The sequence below is a fragment of the Nanorana parkeri genome, unplaced genomic scaffold (genome assembly GCF_000935625.1).
Source record: "Nanorana parkeri isolate BGI_ZX_2015 unplaced genomic scaffold, ASM93562v1 scaffold765, whole genome shotgun sequence".
Classification (NCBI taxonomy): Eukaryota; Metazoa; Chordata; class Amphibia; order Anura; family Dicroglossidae; genus Nanorana; species Nanorana parkeri.
The window spans coordinates 420,048-442,900 of NW_017307033.1; the positions used below are offsets into that span (position 1 = coordinate 420,048).

Consider the following 22,853-nt stretch of genomic DNA (forward strand, 5'->3'; position numbering starts at 1 on the left):
GCGGACGAGGGAGCGCTGTCATATCGGATGGCCAGCGCCCAGCGGTGAGGGGGAGAGAAGCCGCCCCCAGGACGAGCTGTGTCGGCCGCACAGCGCCCTTGTTGCCATGGCGCCCTGTGCGGCCGCACTGCTCGCACACCCCTAAGGCCGGCCCTGCTTGTCCTAGGTCAGTTTGACCGTTTTTTACTGTATATTTAAATGTTTTTTTGAAGATTCTAAAATCAATAAGTATATGCATTGTGTTAAGATCAGATGTGTACTTTACCCGCAAGACCCAAGTGTTGATGGGGAAAAATGAACCCTGAAGACTACAGGGTTAAACACTGCTGACCAGTATGGGTTACAAGTCTCCTCTAATTGAGGCTCTGCTTTATAAAAAAAAAAATTGTTTCCTCTGTTCTACATACTTGAAATATAAAACTGTGGCCAAGGCAATTCTGATGGTGACGGAAGATGAATGTAGGTACTGCTGAGTTGTAGGAATCAGAGCAAAACCTAAACTTCCAGATGCTTATTTTTGTTGGTGTTCTACTTTCTCCTAGGATAGCTGTGTTTTCAGTTAACGTGTTACATGATGAAAGGATTGTGCTGGTGGCAGAACAGCGTCCAGACTCCTCAGAAGAAGACAGCTTCCAGTGGATGAGCAGAGTCTTGCAGGTAAGCCAACTATGTTTTACCAGCGTCTTCAGCATTTCCATTAAATCTCATGGGGACACAGGCCATGAGATCACTGCGCTTGGGTTCCTAACCCCACCCACCTCCTATAACTTCCATAAGAATTCCTCAACCTCTTCAATAATTTTACATTTACAGGGAATGCTGAAGGAGATTTAAGATGCCCCTGGGCATGCTTGATCATAAATGCTACAGGAAAGGAATAATTGTAGTTGAGCCTGGAGTATCCAAATTTTCATTCCCAAACGTGGCTTTTTTATTTAGAGCACTACACTCAGTTCATTGTAGAATGTGTGTACTGCAAGACCAGATATTTATACATCAGTAGGTGAGCTTAAAGGAGAACTATGGGGTTAGGGATTTTCCCCATAGTTCTCCTAAGAGTCACGGGAGAACACAAACTAGTGTTCTCCCGTGACCCAAAGCTCAGTATACCGCGAGCTACATTGCTATCGAGATCCAGGATTGACAGCTGGCTCTGCCTATCCAAAGGCAGAGCCAGCTGTGCCCGCATCCTTTCCGCCAGTCAGCGCTGGAGGATCGGACGGGGGGAATCCCTGCAGGGAGCCGTGAGTGACAGTCACGGCTCTCTGCAGGGATAGATCGAGAAGTCAGCGAGCAACGGCATGTATTCGCTCACTTCCCGATCTACTGAGTCGAACTGTGACAGTTCAGTTTCATTGTCAGAGGCTGAGTGAAAATCGCTTGCCTCATAATTCTCCTTTAATTCCATATATGTGTTACAGTTATTAGCATATTTTTGAGAGTATTTGTATATTTGGATAAGATTTCAAGATTTGCCTCATAATTAAAAGTAACACCGACTTAAGATATTCAAACTGAGCATATGTAAAAAATGCTTAAGCATACATTGCCTTTAGTGAAAATGTATGCCAGATTGATCCAGAGATAAATACATGGAAATGATAATATTTCCTACATGAGTTGAGCTTTATCCACCCTTCTGCCAGCTCACTGGGCATTGTGGCCACCCATCATATTAAATCCTATAGGGGAGGTAGGGTGGGTGAGACCAAGATCAGCCTATTCAGCAAATTTGAGATTTGCATATAATTTAGTTTGGATCTGCTGATTGCTTCAAAGTGTAGTTGTCACTGAAATAACCTCTAGTTAGACATATTTTTTGATCAGTTTGTTTTAGGCTGATGGTCAGATAAAATGAGTTTGCCTTTATGCATCCCTGATTACTTCTTTTTGCAGGCAATAGACAGCATCCATCAAGTGGGAGTGTACTGCCTGGCACTGGTACCTGCAAACACTCTTCCCAAAGCACCTCTGGGTGGGATTCACATTTCAGAAACTAAGCAACACTTCTTGGAGGGTTCTCTCCACCCCTGTAATGTTCTCATGTGTCCACACACCTGCGTCACCAATCTGCCCAAACCGCGACAGAAGCAGCCAGGTACGCGACAATTTGCCTTATCGCCTGTATCTTTATGCATTCATTGTTTTCTGCATTTAATGTTTGCTTTTGAATCTATAAATGAGTGAATGCAAAGGTTCAGGTTCTTGTCAAGAACTCAAAAAAATGTATAAAACTGGTGATATATGAAAGCAAAGAATCTGTTTTCCACAGAGTGATTAAATCATGAGCAGAACATCCTTTTTATGCAAATGTTCCTATATAATAGTATAGTAAGTAGGGATGCACCGATATATCGGCCGCCGAAACATATCGGCCGAAAATGGCACTTTTGGCATAATGCCGAAAGAGCCATGGTTAGGCCGATACATCGGCGCATCCCTGGTTTCTTTCCTCCCCGCTGGGCGCCGATCTGTGTTCCAGCGGGGAGAAAAGAAAGTGACAGGCGGCCCAGCGCTGCAGGACAAGAGCGCTGTGAGCGGCCAGCGTCTCTCCTCCCACACCACTCAGCCGCCTATCACAGTCCTGCAGAGTGGTGTGGGGGCGGAGACAGCGCTGTCACAGAAGGCTGAGCTTTCCTCTCTACACCGCTCGATTAGCCTCCTGTGACAGCGTGTCAGAGAGAAAAGCAAGGTACACACACTCCGTGATCGCTGAGTGTGTGTACATAATTGAGGATATGGTATGTTAACTATATCCTCAATTATGAATGAATGGGAGTGATCTACATCACCCCCATTCATTCATAATTGTAGTTATAGTAAACAAACAATGTTCTCATGTTATCAATAAACAGGAACACTCAGAGGATTCCTGTTCATTGATAACAGGGGAAACAGAAAAAGAGATAGAGGATTTTGTGTTCTCAATCTCTTTTTCTATTTTAAAAGGGAAATATCAGGGGTCTGTTTAGACCCCCAATATTTCCCCGTAGACCCTAAAAGTAAAGTAAAAAATAAAAATATTTAATAAAAATGAATTAATAAATAAAAAAAATAAAAAGTTTATAAAAAATAAAATATTTTAAACATTTTTAAAAATAAAAAACATTTTCTGTATCGGTTTCAGCCTGACATTTTTTTTTATTTCGGTTTTAAAATTTCCATTTTGGTGCACCTTTAATAGTAACCATTCTATAAATTAATATTCTGTGCAGTTTTGGATTTATGTTGTGGATGTGACACATATTACAAAGAATACGTATGATAATAGTTTGTGTGTTTTTTTGTTTTTGTTTTGTTTTCTTCTAAGATGTGGGTCCAGCTTCTATGATTGTGGGAAACCTGGTGGCTGGAAAACGAATTGCACAGGCTTGTGGGAGAGATGTCACCCAGCTTGAAGACAATGATCAGGCAAGGAAGGTAACCATGTAACCACATTGTAAAATGTTTTGTGGCTTCTATAAGTCATGCTTCTCATGATAATGGTCTTTCACTTTGCAGTTCCTGTACTTGGCTGATGTCTTACAATGGAGGGCACAGACCACCCCTGATCATGTTCTGCTTCTCCTGCTGAATTCCAAGGTGACTTATCACTTTTTTATGGTCTTCTGAAGCACTGCTTAGTATTTATCTAACCCTAAGGGCTGTACATTCAGTTAGATGAAGGTCTCTCTCAATGAGCTTCTTGAGAAAGAGTAGGTGAGAACCTAAAAAGAGCTAAGGGAAATGGCTTACACGGATGCAAATTGAATAGATTGTTTAGGCAGACCCTAACTTGACATAGTTTTGGTAAAAGTAAAGTATAGAGTTGTATGTGCATTTTAATATATGTGTTATCACAGACACTCTGCTTCTCCTCCGCAGGGTGCTGTGGCCAGTTCCGCAACTTGCTTGCAGCTGCACAAGCGAGCAGAGCGCGTAGCTGCTGGATTGGTGGAAAAAGCTCGTCTCAGTGTTGGAGATCATGTAGCTCTTGTGTATCCACCTGGTAAGTGTTATTAAAGCAGCCATTGGTTGCTGTTCCCTCTCTGAGCTGTTTGGATGTGTGCCACTCTAACTACTGTAGTGTTGACACAGTATTGATCACAAAATTAATGGAACCTGGAAGAAAGCCTAAATGTAAAACTAGCAACTTAAGCAGAGAGCTTCTGTAGCTGTAAGGACATATCTTTTCTTTTAATAGGAGTCAGTGCAGCTAAGCCGTCCCAAGGCACCTTTATAAATACTAACTCTCTCAGAGTTAGGGCCTGTGTCAACAGGCATTTGTTTGCATCAGAACTTCTTTCCCATACAGGTAAATACAGATGTAAATCCCGCTCAGAAGGAGGGCAACTGCAGGTCAAATTTATCTGTCCGTAAACTAAATGATCTCAGAAGTGTCTCAAACTGATGTCAGATTTAAGAAGAATGCACCTAAAAGCAAGCTGCGTTCTCAACCTGACATAATTATGTGTTCATTTAATAAGAACCATGTCAAGTAAAAACAAGCGCTTTTCGGGGCCACGCAGGGTCCCTTCATCAGGCTTAACGTGAAGCCTGATGAGGAGACCCTGCGTGTCCCCGAAAGTGCTTGTTTTTACTTGACATGGTTCTTATAAAATGAACACATGGTTATCCTGAAAGGATTTTTGGTGTGCTAATGACATTTCTTCAAATTGATACCTGTAACCAGCGGTGCCATCCGCAGTCACTACAAGCACCCTCCCCTGTCTTTGGGGCATCTGGTAAGGAGTGCAACAAGTTTTTTTTCTATACTCCCCCTGACATAAGCCCTTATTTGCATTGGCATGCCGCTCTCCCTGGATTTCATGTGGCAAGGCATGGGCCTGCTGATATGCCCGCCTGGTATTGTATTGTGAAATTTGTGGAGTGGGGATGCATTTTCTTCATTGGCTTTTTGGGAGTGCTTCACGTCATGCTTCAGTGAGAAATGTTAAGTCTGAGCAGACGGCTTACACTGTCAGCTCTCTGCAAAAACTGTCAGGTTTACATGTTTCAATAGGTTCCCATTTAAGGAATAGGGTCCTGTCAACTATAGGTCCATGGACACAGCCACACCCGGACACACGGTTCTGTTCCTGAAATTAAGATTGCATTGATGTTATGTTGTGTGATCTGTTTACATTCAGGATTTCCTTAGAACTTTTCCTTAAGGGTTGGTGGGTAAAGTGTTTGGACTTGTATTTATTTCTATATATTTCCTTTAGGCATTGACCTTATTGCCACTTTTTTTGGCTGCCTTTATGCTGGATGTATTCCTATTACTGTGCGCCCTCCACACCCACAAAACCTTACAACCACTCTGCCCACCGTTAAGATGATTGTAGAGGTGAGTACAACCTAAGTTGTTCAGCTGGATGTAAAAGGGACCTGTTTAAATTTTGGGGAAAAAAACAAAAAACGTATCAATCATTTGGTTCAGCTGTAAAATATATGAAATATACATGGCTGCCAAAACTTGGCTATTTGCAGAGCTACCTCTTCACATAAAAACGGTTGTGCGTACTCGCGGCTGAAAGTCTGACCCCTGGTTTCCATTTCGGGACATTCTCTCTACTTCAGGTGATGGTTGGACAGTATACTTTAACTACCTGTGTATACACAACGGCCGGCCGGAAGCTTCTTAGATGTAACTGGGCGTGTATACACGTCCTGTTACTTCCACCCACTCGGGTGCACGCGAGTGGGAAATGCCCATTATGTGAAAACAGGCAGCGATGCCCGTTAATATACAAGCGATCCGCTGACTATAGAGCCGGCGGATTGCTTGTATGAGGTCCCGTGATGTGCGCCCCCCCCCCTCCGCGGCTCCACCAGCATACTGCCGGGACCAGCATACTGCCTCTGTCACAGGGGATCAGAGGGACGTCGGTTCACGCCCTCCCTCCGGTCCCCTCTCCGCTGTCAGAATGCGGAAGTGTTGTATATTACATCACTTCTGCATTCTTGTGTCACTCTCCAGCTTCAGATGCTGGAGAGAAGCTGATGAGGCAGATCTATGCATCATCAGCTTCTTCAGGGGGGTCCTAGGTGACAGGGGTCTTGGAGACCACCGATGTCTCCATAACGAGGACTTGTCACCTCTTTTGCTATCACATAGAGGGGTTTCTTAGCCCCCTCTGTGATAGCAATAAAGTTAAGTGAAAAAAAATAGTACAAAAATGTAAAGTTTCCCTACGTTTTTTGTAAGTTACACATAAAAAAGAATTTTAAAAAATCAATTTTTTTTTAAAGTCCCCACCCCTACATACACGCATGTAAACATGCGTCAGGTGCGCATATCTGCGAAAAACGACGATTGCGCCCATTATGCCACACATGTTACATATCGCCGCGAACGTCGCAGTGAGAGAAATAATTCTAGGGCCATCAATCACTGATAACACTAAACTGATGAGCTGTAAAAGCTTTTAAAGCGTCGCCTATAGCCAATTTTGGGGGTGTTCGTTTTTTGCGATTTCGCGAGTGCGCGCAATTTTTAAGCTTGACATGTTTTGTGTCTATTTACCCGACTTGACACCGTCTTTTATATTTTACCAAATAAGTGGGTAATATTAGTTGTTTTATAACATAATGTTAAAAAAAATTCTCTTGAATATAGTAAAAAAACCCCAGTGGTGAATAAATACCACCAAAATAAAGCTCTATCTGTCCCCAAAAAATGGTATAAAATTCATTTCAGTACAACGTTGCATGACGGAATAAATGTCAGTCAAAGTACCGCAGCGCTGAATACTGAAAAATGGCCTTTCCAGGAAGGGGGTCTAAACTGTAGTAGAAAATTATTTTTAGCTGACTAATCAATAGTAATTTCAGTGTGTAGGCTGTATCCACAGCTGTTTAATATGTTTGGTATTCTGACACCAGGAAAGCATTCTTTCATATTTTACTCTTCATTGTGTTAGTCACTTGTAGAACTCTTGACAGGAACAGTAACATCATTGCTTCTATTTTACCACATGAATATAAATGCATATGTTTTATGCTGCAGGGAATTGTCATTAATTTTCAGCTGTATGGAAACAGTGAGATTTAAAATATCTGTAAAATGGAATTCGTTTAATAAAAAGCTCTTCATTCATAAGAGCAGTAACCCATACCAGCCAATCGGAAGTCATCTTGTCATTGCTTGACCTCCTAAAAAGTTTAGTTGTTTGGCTACCATGCCTGATCCTCTGTCTTTAATAATCCTTATTTGCATATTTATATTTATCCATATATTATTATTATTACATAGTATTTATATAGCGCCAACAGTTTGCGCAGCGCTTTACAATATAAGAAAGACATTACAGTTACAATACAATTCAAGACAAGATGGTAAGGAGGGCCCTGCCCCTGAGAGCTTACAATCTAAAAGAGGAGGGGGAAATGATACATGAGGTAGCTGTGGGAATGAATTATGTGAGAATGTGATGGTTGAGTGGTTAGGTTGAGGTGGGATAGGCTTCCCTGAAGAGATGAGTCTTTAGGGAACGCCTAAAGGCAGTCAAGGTGGGAGATAGACGGACAGGTTGCATATAATGTGATAGCCAGGCAAACTGGAATTTTCAGAAGGTCTTGCTGACCTTCCTTTTAGAATATACCAGATATTTGTATGTTTACAGTCACTGACTAGGAAAAAGTATGCCGTTTAGGAGCTCTGATCTGCATCCTTATACAAAATTGAAGCCAATGAATCTGCATAACACCCAGGAAACGAGCATTTTCAAAAGAAAGATCAGCATCGACAGTCCCCTTATTTATCTCAGTAAAGGTTTGGCTTAAGATCATTTTGTTGTCCTAGTGTGGTATAGTTTGATGCATATGTATTTAATATGTATGTAGTACATTTTATGTTTATTAAGCAAGCGTTCTATATTTCTCTGTGCAGGTTAGCAAGTCTGCCTGTATTCTTACTACACAAGCAATAATGCGTTTGCTCAAGTCAAAAGAAGCTGCTGCGGCTGTAGACATCAAGACATGGCCAACCATTCTAGACACTGGTAAAGAACATTTGTCCTCCTCAATGGAATCTAATGTAACTAGTATTTAGTATGTTTAAGTGGTATTTGGACTATGACTTTAGACATCCTAAGCACCTTTGTTTGGTCTAAATGTCCCTACAGCACCAAACCCTTGAAACCTGTGGCACATGTTGTAAGTCAATATTATCTTTGCTGATAGTCATCACTTGAACAGTCCCCCAACTGCGACCAGTTAAAAAAGGTTTCCATTGCAATATGGTTAATGCTAGTCAATTAAATGCTTTTCCTTGGACTGGTTTCCATTATTTTTGGACATCGGGGTAGCCATATTTGCTCATGACGTGCTGTGACTTGCCAGTTTGCTTAGGCTGAATGAAAATAGTACACAGTCTGGTAGCTTATGCTGTTATCTCAGCAGCCACACAGTACAGCTGGCCAAAGAATGCGCAGGCAAGCTCTAATCACACAAGTGTTTCAGTTTTGGCAATGGTGAAGAAAGGAGCACACAGACTCACTTTGTACCTGAGAGCTGTAGTTTGCTCCGATGAGCTGGCCCGTGTGTCTTTGATCATCATCTATTCTGGTTGAAAACAGCTGGATTGTGACACAGTCAGCTAATTACTGCATGAATTAGTGCTTTGCCCATGCCAGCCCCTGCAGCTAATTATACTTACCTTCCCTTAGCTGATCCACAGCTTCATTCACGGAATACTTCTTGGTATGGGAGAGCATGTGACTCACTCCTCTTCCTTCCACGTTACTTTTGCTTGTGCTTAGTGATTGGTTGGGATTTGGAGAGAGTCCTCAATCCTGTGTAACGTCTGACTAAGACCAAGTTGGAGCCTACCAAGAGATTAACTTTCCATGTTGGAAAGAGTTCTGAGGCTTGCCAATTGTCTCCAAAACAACAGGGCTCAGTTCACAAGTTGGAAGAGCGTGTGGAGTAGCTGACAGAATGTTTTGTGCACTGTGTGGATCGTGGCCACCCATGTGTTGCATTGCCCCTGCGGGCCCTCCTGACTGGAACATTGCCTTGACAATTCCCTTTATTTTGCATCCAGCCCCAAGATGCTCCTGCAGTCTAAAACTCACCACACACAGTACAGTGTTTGTACAATCTGCTTCAAATCTACCAACAACTAAGTAGTGCAAGGGCCTGCCATACTGGATACAAAATGCTTGCATAGATTAGGCTGGTCCTCATATTACATAGTTTTGTTAAATGTACAGTGAATTGTACGGCAGATTGTAACCTGTAAGGGTGATAACTCCAGAGTCTGACATACAGATATCCACTTTTACAATTATTATACAACATATTTACTAATTGATAATTCGCTGTATATTCCTTATTTTTTTTTAATAATTTACATTTATGACTTACTTCGGAAACTGCTGTGAGCATCATGTGATGTGTAGTTATCAATCCTTTGACACTTTTTACTGAGTATCTGTCTGTCCAGAGGGGGAATAGAAGTCATCACTAATGCTGGCTGTGGCTTTTCATGTGTTTCTGCAGAAGACATGCCTAAGAAGAAAATAGCACGTGTGTTTCGGCCAACATCACCGGAGACTCTGGCCTATCTAGATTTCAGTGTGTCTACTACCGGAATCCTGGCTGGAGTGAAGGTGGGTCAGTAATATGGACATGTTTTGTTGCTTTACCAGTAAACCCACCTCCATGGTTCCAGCAATGACATAAACCAGCTGTAAGGCTCCCACTCTGTCTTCTCTGCTGACTAATCTCACATTCATATTAATGTGGTGGTCAATCCTCTTACCTTCTTTCATTTGAGGAATTGAGAAAGGGCTGATTTATAGTGTAACTATATCCTAAACCTTTTCTAGTTTTGGATAGGGTAGAGATGAATTAGAGCTCCTGTCAGGTTTTACTGCAGTCTGAGGCTCTGTTGGAGGGATTCCTTCACTTCCTGTCTGGTTAAAAGGAGGTCCCCTGGACAGGAACTTAGAGGAAATCTTTCTAACAGCAACACAGACAGAAGTGAAAATGATTTCTGTAAGTTAAAGTATTAAACTCTCAAACTTTTTTTCAATAATGAGTCCAAATCAAATTAATATACCTTTCCCCACAAAGTATTACTTTACACTTTTGGCCCCAGCTTTCTTAGCTTAACTTTCCTGAACTTCCTGTCCACTACGAGATCACAGGAGACAGAGCAGTCATCCATCTACTAGCTTGGAGGAGTGGGGAAGCAGGGAGCAGAGGATTGGCTTGCCTTGCTGTGCCTGTGTGCTTGTGGAGACACACTCGCAGCTTACTAGAACACACAAAGGTGGCTCCATAGGACCCTGCAGAGGAGTCACCTTTCAGCAGAATATCAGGGCCAGTGCTCAGGGGACCAGCTGATTCTGCAGGAAACTAAACCTTTTGAACCTCAAGGAGCAGCACCCATTGTAAGTTATTTAATCAACATTTTAATTAGCTGAAAAACCTTATGACTTTACTATCACTTTAAGAGTGCTAGAATCCCTGTCAGCTTTTTATTATTGTCTTTCCCTCCCTTCCTGTCTGGTAAAATCTTGCCCCCAGAACAAAAAGGGAGGGAAATCTATTCAATGGAGCTCCAGGAAGTACCACTTTACAGGTTTTTACCTTTTCCTATTTTATCCAAAACATAATGAAAAAAAGTTTTGTGGATAGATGCACTTAAATACCTTTTAGATTGGTGGCATTAGTGGAACTTTACATTGCTGGCATTGTAATGGAGGATGGAATGGTACATTTACATAAAGTGATACTAAAGTCAAATGGTTTTTAAGTTGATCTCTGTCTAGTGATGGGCTGAGCACACCTGAGTTCGGTTCTAACTAGAACATGGAAAAAGTTCTAACTTGAACTTGGAACTCAATTAAAGTCTATGGGACCAGAACTTGTAAAATCAAATGTCCCCATTTTGAGGGCTTATATGCAATTTATTGGTCATAAAAAAGGTATATGGATCCGGGTACTGCCCCGGGGGACAGGAATAAATAACAAAAAAACCACTTTTAAAAAATACCGTTTTTAATGGAGCAGTGATTTTAACATTGCTTGAAGTGCAGCAATAAAAATGAAAAATTCCTTTAAATATCGTGCCTGGGGGGGTCTCTTAACCTGCCTGTGAAGTGACGGATATATAGCACCTGCTGCAGCAAAAAGTGACGTTTATAAAGAAAAAAACGGCATTTAAATTGCTGGTGATTGGTTTCCCCTTAATCCTGTAAACAACTGCTTGGGGAGGCAGCCTGTATGAAGAGGCCACATGTTAGGACACTCAAAACAAGGTTAGAGATTTTTTGGATACATTCTGGTGTCTCTTTTGCAGACGTTGAATGAAAGTTACAACAGGTGCTTTTAAAACTGGGCCTTGGCTGTTGCTTTCACACCGTAACCCTTCAGTTATTCTTGACGAGTGCAGGATTGGACCCTGCTCTAAAAATTCAACAGGGGCCTTTGGTGTTGGTGCCTCCACACTTGTAACCCCTCACAGTAAAGGTGCCCATACACTTTACAACCCTCGCAAGACTTTTGTCTTCTGAGGGTTGTAAAGTACTTAAAAAAACGTACAATCTGCCCATCTTGGACAGGCAGATCGTACTTGCGATCATCAGGGCGTGCTTCCGATGACTGCAATGCTGAACAGGCAGTGTGCGCGTGTGCACAAAGGCCCGTTCGGCAGTGATCTCTCGATCATGTTAAAAACCAGCCGAAAATCGTACGATTCTCGGCTGGTTTTCCAACATGCTCGAAATACAAAAGTTGTGCGACCGTACAGTAGAAACGGTCGCACGCCTTCCATACACTGCACGATTCTCATACGATCGCGGGATTTCCCGCAATTCTCGTACGAGAATAGTGCAGTGTATGGGCACCTTTACTCTTGATGAGCGCAGTAATAGGCGCTGCCGTAAAACATCAAAATGACATGCACCTGTCACACACTTGTCTCCTTGTTGGCCTTTCAGACATGATGTGGGGCTTATTATAAAATTCTATTAGAGAATGTGGGATGGGAAATTGGTGCTTGGGTGCAATACTTTATCACATGTAGTGCTTGGTGCACTATAAACTGTTGTACAATGGCTTAATATGAAAAAGAAAATTAAAACAGGAACACCTGCGACGCAGAAGGGGGAACAGCAATGAGGCAGCAAAAGAACCTGCAGCTGAAAAAAGAAGTAGAAATCAAAGAAAAAAAAACCCAAAAAAACAAGAGCACCAGTGACGCCACTGACACAAAAAAAAAATAAGCCAACGAATATTCAGCACAGACAATACTATATACAGTACAGAGTACTGTATATAGCACTGACACCAGTTATCTTTCCCTACACTACACTGTACTACACTACATTGTACGTATCTATCTTTAACTCCAGCAACACCAGCAAGCAGCCTTATATAGTGTGGGGCTGGGACTTGGCTATGAGCCATGATTGGGCAAAGTCATCATCACTGTGCCCAATCATGGCTCTTACAGTGCACTGTGCTGTGATTGGGCAAATTCTTGCACCTGACCTGTGGGTCAGATGCATTGCTTTACCCAATCAGGGCTCTCACAAGGCACTGTGTGGTGCGCAGTGCCTTGTGGGGCTCTTGGCGGACGAACAGCCCACCGAACACCCTGATGGTTCGTGTGTTTGCCGAACACACAAACTACCAATGTTCGAGTCGAACTGTTCGACTCCAACGTTGAGCACATCCCTATCTCTGTGCTGGAGCTGTTGAGGTCGATGCGTGTTTAACCTCCTCTCCATTAAAGCCCAACTTCAGCCAAAACCTATTTCCTTATGGATAGAACAGGGATGCATTGGAGCCTCTATCATGACTATTTTTGTCCCTAATGGGCATATTGTCTGCCAGGACAGGAAGGGATGGAAAATCTCTCCAACAAGGACACAAACAAAAACATAAGTAGAGTGAGGAGGGATACAGCTTCTGATAGTGTTTTTAATTGCTGTGCATACCATCTTGTCCCAGTCATTCATTGGCTTGACTTTGGCTTTTATGCATTTAAATCTGAGCCTCAGTCATGTGTACCTTTTTTCTTCTCCTGTACTTATTTTCTAAAAAATAATGTTTCAAGTTAAATAATGAAGCTTTTATTTTGTCCTCTCTTTAGATGTCTCATTCAGCCTGCAGTGCCTTATGTCGGTCCATTAAGCTGCAATGTGAGTTGTATCCATCTCGCCAAATTGCCATCTGCCTAGATCCATACTGTGGCTTGGGATTTGCCCTTTGGTGTTTGTGCAGGTAAATGTTTTTGTTTCTGCGTGCTCATCCCCTTAACAAAAAGTGTACCTCTTGCATATAGTAGAGGGGGACTTTATAAGGCTGAACCTACACTAATGATAAGTAAACTATCCATAAGTCTCTTTCCATCAAGACAGCTTACTTTATTGGTGTAGCAAAATCTATCTGTCACACATACACTGATTGGCTTCTGTGTGATCACTCCTCCTTCATAGTATGTTGTAGTACAAAAGAAAAAAAGTTAGTGTATCTAAACCCAAAAACAAAAATGTATTTCTTGCAGCTTACCAGTCTATAAATGTGATGGCTGCATTAGTTTCTGGTTTTCAAATTAGATCATGTTCAGCAGGTACAAAATACATGTTGATCTTTCCAAAAATGCTGTGTCTTTGTCACTTCCTGTGAGATGAAAACGAAGAAGAACCTTGTCTTGTGCAAACTACTAGTAACTTCGATCCACCATGTAATGGAGATGAACAAAGGAAGTCCAGCAAGTGTCATGGCTCCCTCCATAGATGCAGTGGAAGAGTGGCTGTAGCTATTAAGGGACAGGACGTTTGTGTTATTTGCAGGATCACCAGGGGAAAGTAAAGTGGAAAAAGTCTAAAAAAAACAAACTAATGCAGCTACCACATGTAAGGACTGGTAAGCTGCAATATATCACATTTTTAGTTTTGAATGGAGTAGGGAGGGGTTAAAAACCAAGCCAGGTGTTTATTGCTGTCAGTGACCTCGCTGGGGAGATTTAACCGGTCTATTAGCCCAGGTGACTATTATCCCAGAGACAAGAGGTGAGGGGAAATCTTCCAGTGGAAATGCCTGTTTCATTGACAGCTGTCTACAAGGGGATTTCCTTACTTCCTGTTGTATCTTCAGGGGAAGTAAAGTGAAATCTCCCCAACAGGACACAAATACTAAAAATAAAAATACAAGCATTTTAACCACTTCCTATTCTATTCAATGGAAAAATTTAAAGTTTTGGCTTTGGGCATACTTTAACCACTTCAGGCGGGTTCAGGTAAATACACGCCATCCAATTGAGGTGGTTATACCAAGAACATGGCTAATGCTGCAGCCGTGTTCTTGGTATCGTTTTAAACAGCAGGCGATTGCTGTTTATGTGTAAGCGGCGCTGAGGGCGCATCTGCCTGATCCAGCCAGCCAGCCCGGATCGCATAGCGGCGATCCGGGCTGGCTGGATCAGGAAAAAAAGGGGGTGTACAGGGACAATGATGGCATGCTTGGACTTGTAGTTCCTTAGCTGATAAATATGTGTGGGGGTGGGGGGTACAGTTCTAGTGGATGTTTATATAATATGGGGGGGCGAAAAAAATGTTCTGCCCCGGGCGCCCATAACTCTGGTTACGCCACTGCTGCCAGATCCTATTTGCTATCGCATAGGGGTTTGTTAGCTCCCTATATCATAGCAATAAAGTTAAGTGTAAAAAAATTAAAAATGCAAACAAAAATGTATTTTTTTTAAATTCCCCTGCCCCCCACATGCATGCACATACAACACACACGCGCATCAGATGCGCCTAGGTGCAAAAACAAAAATTGCGCCACAGATTGCATATCGATGCGAATGTCAGAGTGTGAGCAATAATTCCAGGGCCATCAATCACTGATAACACTAAACTAATGAGCAGTAAAAGCTTTTAAAGCGTTGCCTATGGGAAACTTTGGGTGTTGTCGTATTTTTGCGGTTTCCCGGGCGCACACAATTTTAAGGCTTGACATGTTTGGAATCTATTTACCCGACGTGACCCCGACTTCTATGTTTTACTAAAAAATTGAGTATTCTGTTTCTGTGCACTAAATGTCATTTTAGTGTATTGTATCCATAAAATATTGGTTTGATAAACATTTGCGCAAATACTGTGCGACATAAAAAATTGCAACTAGCATTTTTTTATTCTACAGGGCCTCGGCTTTCTGAAAATATATAATTGATGGGGGCTTTGAAGCTGTTTTCTAGTCAAAATTCAGATTTTATCACGTGTGTGCAAATGTAAGAAATTGCTCCAGGCAGCACGTGGTTAGTGGAACGCATACGTACATGCACATGGGTTTTACAGGTGTCCGATCACAGCCTGCATGTAGACTGCTATCCCACTAAAAGGAAAAGATGCAAAAAACGAATGTGTTGCGTTTAGTGATCACAATCACTCCTCACATTACAGAAGTAACCTTTTCTGCTATACCAAGGTTGTTCTTTAGCAGTTTCTTTGTCTTTTTTGCAGCATTTATTCTGGACACCAGTCCATCCTCGTGCCCCCTCTAGAGCTGGAGAGCAATGCATCCCTGTGGCTTAGTGCAGTTAGTCAGTACAAAGTACGTGTCACCTTCTGCTCGTATTCTGTCATGGAGATGTGTACCAGAGGCCTGGGAACACAGACTGGCACCTTGAAGGTACATATCTCTGTAATTATTGAAGTATGCTACGTGATGAGTATTTGCCCACTTCTGTCACCTTGATTCCCTTCCTCCTCCTGTGCTTCCCTTAGTTTTCCCCATGTTATGTATTATTTTTCTTTTTTTTTGTTGTGTACTCCATTATTTTGCTAATCCTTAAATTTCCTTCCTGATCCACTCCTTCCCTCTCCCAGTCACGGGGTGTGAATCTGTCCTGCGTGCGTACATGCATGGTGGTAGCAGAGGAACGACCGCGTATCGCACTTGCACAGTCATTTTCGAAGTTGTTCAAGGACTTGGGACTGTCCACCAGAGCTGTGAGCACCACGTTTGGCTGTCGGGTCAATGTGGCCATCTGTTTACAGGTAGGGGTGCTGTGATGGAAATTGATGTGCTATGTGTGAAGCTGATCCTTTTAGTTCATGTATGTGCATTAAGAGGTGGTCATATTCACTTCTGAGCTCAGACGAGTTCTTCAACCTCTGTTTAATCCCGCTCTCGCTATCATACCATTCCATCTCTCACTTTTCTTTGTGGTTCCTCTTTCAGCCCAACAGACTGGGCAAGCTTGCTGACCAGGTATGGTGTCTGCATGTATGTAAGCTGACATGCTAAGTGCAGCCTGCTTTGCTCTGGGCTCCGCTGGGCAGTGCAACAGAAGTGTGTGTCTGCACAGGAACTGCAGAGGGATGTTAAGCCATTAAAGGCCAACTGCAGCCAAAACTGATATTATTATAGATGGTTGCTGGTATTTACAAATGTATTTTGCTTTTAAGCACGTTTGAATTTTTAGTTTAAATGAGCTAAATACATGTCAGATCAAAACAAAAGGTGAGCAAAGTCTTACAGTTTGCTTGCTTTGGAAAGCAGCCATATCCTGAGTAGAAAAGCCTGTCCCCTGCCAGCATGTTATAGGCAAGGACCATTACACTCTGTGGGGAAGTATTGGTCTCACTGCAGAGGTCAAACATATGCCGCCTGCTGATTTAGAGCCAATGCTCTCCCATCAGAAGGGAGACTGAGCTTTGCTGAAGTCTGACTCAGCATGTTGGATCTCTGCGGGGAGACTACTGCTTCCTCACAGTGCAAGAAACCCATTCTGCAGGCTGTAGAAGAAAACAAACTGTAAGACATTGAACGTCTTTTGTTGTGATGCACCTGGAATGTATTCAGCTGATGCTAAGAGACATATAAAAAGCCAGCATGTGATGCAGTCTGCCAGTAACCCTACAAAAGTGACATATTAGTTTGTGGTAGAGTTGGCCTGGACTTAAGATGGTCATTTTACCACAGGCTACAGTAGTGATTGACATGTCTACACAGGATACATTGGGAGGGTTTAGAAAAGCTTCATGTTTGTCCGGATTACACACCATGTGCTTTTTAGACCGTGTTGTATAGCTTCTCACCTGCATGGCAGCTCCAGCACCTAATCCTTTCTTAGCTACTATTGTGTGCAGAGAAGAATAAACTGTTCTGTTTTTACAGGGCACTGCTGGTCCTGACCCTACCACTGTCTACGTAGACATGCGGGCCCTACGTCATGACAGGTAAAACTTCTTCCAATCTGATTGTTGTATATGAGCAACTTTTATTCTTTATGTCTAATGATCTATTCTGTTTTCTGTTAAGAGTTCGCCTGGTGGAGAGAGGTTCCCCACACAGTCTACCGCTCATGGAATCAGGAAAGGTGAGAAGTTTTCCACCAAGTGCTGGATGTCCATCCTTGAGGTTATGGCCTACAATTGAAGGCTGGAAAATCCAAGGACAGACTGTACTAAAGTAGCTTGGAGTGCTCTTTGTTTATAGATAAATACTGTCCAGTCACAGCTTCTACGAAATTTGTCCCCTCAAAGCCCTCATTCACACAGGAATCGGCCGGCACGTACAGCTCTGTGCTGCGTGCACGGCCGTATCATGCAGCCCCCGGGAAGGACAGGTGCTGCGTGTGATTAGTACGCAAACCCTGTACTTCTCTATGGGAGTACGCGGCCGTACGCCCCCATGCGCTCACCTCAAGTGTAATGCGGGTGTAGACCATCCTGTCGGCGTACGAGTACGCTCACCCGCACGGACGTGCAGGGCGGGTGAGCGTAGGGCGGCGTACAGTTGCGTATAGAAGGACAGGGGCTACGTACTAATCACACGCAGCACCTGTCCTTCCCGGGGGCTGCCTGATACGGCCATGCACGCAGCACGGATCTGTACATGCCGGCCTTTTCTAGTGTGAATGAGGCTTATGGTCAAAACTAGCTTGGTGTCATTTTAAAATGGTGTGTTTGGACAGTACTAAGTTGTATGACTGTTTTGCATTGGCAGAACAAAGGCATCACAAATGTATGAAATTATATTGCAGGCTTGTGTCCAGGATACAGAGCTTGAAAAAGCATCTCCCAACTGCAAAATAATAATAAGATGCATGAATATGTGCCTGAACCTCTACATCAACCTTTGTAACCCCTCTATCTCCAGATGCTGACACTAGAATTTGTTACACACAGCTTATGAACTTTGTGTCCTCCTCATTGCAGGAGGACCTGGATAGAATAGGGGAGTGGGCATTAATGTGGCAGATCAGGTTTAATGTCGATAAATGCAAAGATATGCACTTTGGGATTAAAAATAGGCAAATGGGTTATACAATTATGGGTATGCAGCTAGGGAAGTCAGAAATGGAGAAAGATTTGGGGGTCACTGTAGACCACAAACTGAATAATAGATTACAGTGCCAGGTTGCTGTAAGCAAAGCTAGTAGAATCCTGTCCTGCATCAAGAAGGGAATGTATTGCAGGGACAGGTCTATAATTTTGCCACTTTACACATCAATGGTTCGGCCTCACCTGGAGTATGCGGTCCAGTTTTGGGCACCGGTACACAGAAGGGATGTCCTTGAGCTGGAGAGAGTCCAGTGGAGGGCAGCCAAATTAATCAAGGGGATGGAGGACCAGAACTATGAGACAAGGCTACAAAATGTAAATATGTTCACGCTGGAAGTGAGGAGATTAAGGGGGGGGCATGATTTTCATGTACAAGATGTTCAATGGTCATAGCAACATACTCTTTAAGATTAATTCCGTAACAAAGACTAGAGGCCACCACCTAAAACAGGTAGAAAAAAAATTCCAACACAAGGGGCGAAGTGGGTTCTTCTCAGTTTGAGTGGTTAGGGTCTGGAACTCTCTGCCACAAGCAGTGATTACAGCAAATAGTGTGGAATCATTCAAGAAGCTTTTGGACGATTTCCTAAGAGAGCGTAAAGTACAGGGGTACAGGTACTCTTAAGAATGAGATGACTCGGGGACCTATACACACACACACAATAGGTTGGACTTATGTCTTTATTCAACCTCAAATACTATGTAACTATATGTGTATGTTACATTGTAAATGGGATCTGTTTTCTGGTTGGTTAATTTGAGGGGAGGAGAACGTAATCCATGATAAACTCAGATCCCTGCATGCTTTTACACAAGACTTAAATGTATACCATTTGTCAATGTAGCCTTTACAACACCTAATGCACGTTCTATTTTTCCCCAAGCCTGAGAATTGTATTTACCACACGGGTGCTTTGTAATCATATCCAATCCGACTTAGTCCCTTTATGCTTATTTACAGATTCTTCCTGGTGTGAAAGTCATTATTGCACATACAGAGACCAAAGGACCACTTGGAGACTCTCATTTAGGGGAGGTATGTAAATATGACTATTCAAGTATAGCAATGAATGTAGCTATGTAGCAATGAAAAGCTAAAACATTTTTTATTTGGTTTTGGGTAGAGTGAGAAAGTGTGAAAAATCCTTTTTTGTGTCTCTGCTGTTGAGATCCATCCTCTCAGGTTTTCATAGTGACCATTATCTACTGTGCAGAATTGAATGGAGAACCCAAAATGTTAGCAGTGTCATATGAACAGGAAACTTAACCATTCCTCAACCATGCGATGAAATAAAAGCTGTAAATAGTTTTTTGTTTTTCTTTCAAAAATATTCAGAAAGTTCATTTTTGTGTCCACCAGGTTTGGGTGAGCAGCCCACATAATGCCAATGGTTATTACACTGTGTACGGTGAGGAGGCTTTGCATGCTGATCACTTTAATGCACGGCTCAGCTTCGGGGACACTCAGACTGTTTGGGCACGGACAGGATATCTTGGATTTCTCCGAAGAACAGAGCTGACTGATGCCAGTGGAGGTAATTAAGTTAAAGAGGCTCCCTACCACCAATATTTGGCATGGTTCTTCCTCTGTCCGTCAGATGTTTTATTCCTGAGTTGACACGCACACACACACTTTTTTTTAAAAAAAAGCTGAACAGACAACTAGGTACATTTATAACAGAAATACCCTACAAGCAAGCTGTTTTCCTGGCACGTTTGGCTGCTTTTGTGAGCCCAGCACCCTTTTGGACATCACAACTATGTTCTCAACATACACTGCAGCAACGCACTACTGATTGGACAATAAAAGGGCAGACGTACTGCACACCAACGTCATCACTTGGCCTACTCTGCTCTTTTTCCTGCCAACACATGTACTGCAACACAGCCTGACTGGCTCCTACTAGCCCACAACCAGTTGCCATTCTGCCTCCTCTCTATATCAGGCTGGAGTTCATCTGTAAGAAGATAACAGAGGAACATTTCCCCAAAACAGTCAATTAGTTTCAGCCATTTAGAACAGTGGAGGATTTCTTGAATGAATAGCCTTTTGGTAAAAGTATATTATTGACCTATAATTGGTGATAGTGTTACTAGACTGTATCCTCCGTTCTACACAAAGTGTACAAAAATACAAATGGTCTTTATAAATTGCCTTCAAAAGAGAAAATCGTTCCCATTAACACTGTTCCTTTCCTAGAGAGGCACGATGCTTTGTACGTGGTTGGTTCTCTCGATGAGACATTGGAATTACGGGGTATGAGATACCATCCCATTGACATAGAAACATCTGTGATTCGATCTCACAAAAACATTGCAGAATGGTGAGTTTGTTTTTCATTTTATAGGTAGGTTGTTTAACCAAAAAAGTGAGATTATGTCCGGGATTATTGCACTGTTCATTGACATTTGCAAAAACACTCTCCTTAACATGGCTACTGTTGTATGCTGTATATGCTTAGTGATCTGTAGAACTACAAATCCTAACCAGGTATTTTACCTGGTATTACATGCATCCTAAATGTGGCAAGACACTTGTAAAAGAAATCTTCAAAAGCAACCAAGAATTGTGCATGTATTGCACCTTTTGCATCACCGGTTTCCAGTCTTGAGCAGCATCCTCCCATGTACGGTTACAGGGCACAATGGAAACCCTTGCAACACAGCATGGAACTTTTCTCACTGGCCTGGATACAGGCAGAATTTACTGTGTGCGTTCCTTGCAGCCCTTGGGCTACACATGTGACCAGCAGCAGTGGCGTCCCGAGGCTAAGTGACACCCAGAGCGGTGTCCGAGTGTCACCCCGCCGAGACGTCATCGCGCACGCGCGGCCCTATTCCGATACCTGCCGGCGGCCATCTTGGTGATGGACGCCGGCAGAGAGAGGAGGGGACAGTCACCCGGCGGGATAAGGTATGCCGCCGGGTCCCCTCCTCTCTCCTGATACTGTCGGGCGTTCGGTCCATGACCGAGCGCCCGACTTTTCAAGAGGGGGGGGGACACCAAAATGACTAAGTCATTTTGGTGTCACCCGGGTGCGGGCTGCTCCCCCCTTGTGACGCCACTGACCAGCAGCTAAAAGGCTAAATAACATGGGCATTTTTGGCTTATGTTTGCAGTTGTCATTTTAAAGCAGGTTGTTTTTTTAAATCCTAGCTTCTTTATTTCCTCAACAGTAAGTTACAAGTACATAGGTGTGACTCTATTGAGGAAGCGGGGGGGATACTCAACCAGCATGATGTGTACGTTTTCTTGGGTCTAGTCCCCTTACTGTGTTCTTTTCTTGTCTTTTTCAGTGCGGTCTTCACATGGACAAACCTATTGGTGGTTGTATTAGAGCTGGATGGGCCAGAGCAGGAAGCCCTGGACCTGGTGGCCCTTGTGACAAATGTAGTCTTGGAGGAGCACTACTTGATTGTAGGAGTCGTGGTCATAGTGGACCCAGGAGTCATTCCCATCAACTCTCGAGGAGAGAAGCAGCGCATGCACCTTAGGGATGGATTTCTTGCGGATCAGCTTGATCCTATATACGTGGCTTATAACATGTGAAATGGTGATAAGTTGCTTCTTGCCTGATCCTTCACACGCTGGGTGCTGGGTAATGAAAGAGCCGAGGGAGGAGACTAACTGATCGACTATTACTTCCATTATTCGAGGTGCTGGATTGCTGCTGTCTTCCTTCTCAGGCGATGTGTCTTCCCAACACCCAGGAATGTTCCAAGTCACAGAGAGAGGAAGGGGCCTTTTATTGCCAAGAACTGTTCAGAGCAGAATGTACCTAGTGACGTTTTACCTCTTACTGTGACACTGGATGTAGCTTCCTCTCCCCTCCCCTTTAATGCTGTTCTCCTGGCGCAGCATACATTCTGCCCCTCTGTGTTGTGTCGCCTTACAAGAGCCCAATTTCATGCAATAATGTGAATCTCCGGATCTCTTGAATCTGAGCACATATAGTTTTTTTATATATCTATATTCATGGGGGGTGATCATGCCTTCCCCCGTGAGCCAAGATGGACCTGTCCAAAGTTCACCAGCCCTAAGAGAGCTGCTACTTCACTCCTCATCACTGAACTGAATGTAATTATGTACATAAACAGTATAATTTATTAAGTGCATCAGGCTAACAGACATGACCATGGTCAGGAAGATGAGAGGAGAGACCCACTTCAATTTTAACACTGTAGTTTTTATAGCAAAAAATGAAAACAAAAAAAAATAATTAAGCACTAAAGGAGCCTGACAGTTATCTGTGATATTACAAAAGGATAAAAAGCACATTAAACATTTTAAAAAGATGTCTTGTGTTAATTTTTGTTGTCACTGCACGGTGTACAAGTCCACCTAAAAATGGTTTCTTTGGTAAAGCAAAATCCTAACTTTATTGTCATGGTAACAGTCTGTTATATCTCAAGTAGTGGTGACTCCTACACCCAATGCATTCTACGGGAAGTTTAGCAGGGGCTGGAAATGGCGCTAGTGGTTATATTCAGTCAAGCTGGAAATACCACAGGGGAGACGCTGGAGTGTCAGAATCTATGAGAAATAAGAATGTAATCTGC

At 42.9% G+C, this 22,853-nt stretch overlaps 1 protein-coding gene across 5 annotated transcripts in view; it reads left to right on the forward strand.

Annotated features, from left to right (window-relative positions):
* DIP2A (disco interacting protein 2 homolog A) overlaps positions 1-22,494 on the forward strand; it is a 114,071-nt gene extending 91,577 nt beyond the window's left edge. For 2 of the 5 annotated variants that reach the window (XM_018564622.1, XM_018564626.1), the window contains 18 exons: positions 543-657; positions 1,897-2,098; positions 3,311-3,420; positions 3,502-3,582; positions 3,865-3,988; positions 5,208-5,329; positions 7,874-7,985; positions 9,487-9,596; positions 13,091-13,221; positions 15,465-15,633; positions 15,831-16,001; positions 16,186-16,215; positions 17,125-17,186; positions 17,269-17,326; positions 19,255-19,329; positions 19,654-19,828; positions 20,494-20,617; positions 21,591-22,494. In XM_018564622.1, coding sequence (XP_018420124.1) covers positions 543-657; positions 1,897-2,098; positions 3,311-3,420; positions 3,502-3,582; positions 3,865-3,988; positions 5,208-5,329; positions 7,874-7,985; positions 9,487-9,596; positions 13,091-13,221; positions 15,465-15,633; positions 15,831-16,001; positions 16,186-16,215; positions 17,125-17,186; positions 17,269-17,326; positions 19,255-19,329; positions 19,654-19,828; positions 20,494-20,617; positions 21,591-21,843 — 2,224 coding nt within the window. In that variant the 3' untranslated portion in view covers positions 21,844-22,494. The remainder of the gene's footprint in view (positions 1-542; positions 658-1,896; positions 2,099-3,310; positions 3,421-3,501; positions 3,583-3,864; positions 3,989-5,207; positions 5,330-7,873; positions 7,986-9,486; positions 9,597-13,090; positions 13,222-15,464; positions 15,634-15,830; positions 16,002-16,185; positions 16,216-17,124; positions 17,187-17,268; positions 17,327-19,254; positions 19,330-19,653; positions 19,829-20,493; positions 20,618-21,590) is intronic. The other 3 variants (XM_018564625.1, XM_018564624.1, XM_018564623.1) reach the window with 2 other exon arrangements.
* Positions 22,495-22,853: the final 359 nt, after the last annotated feature.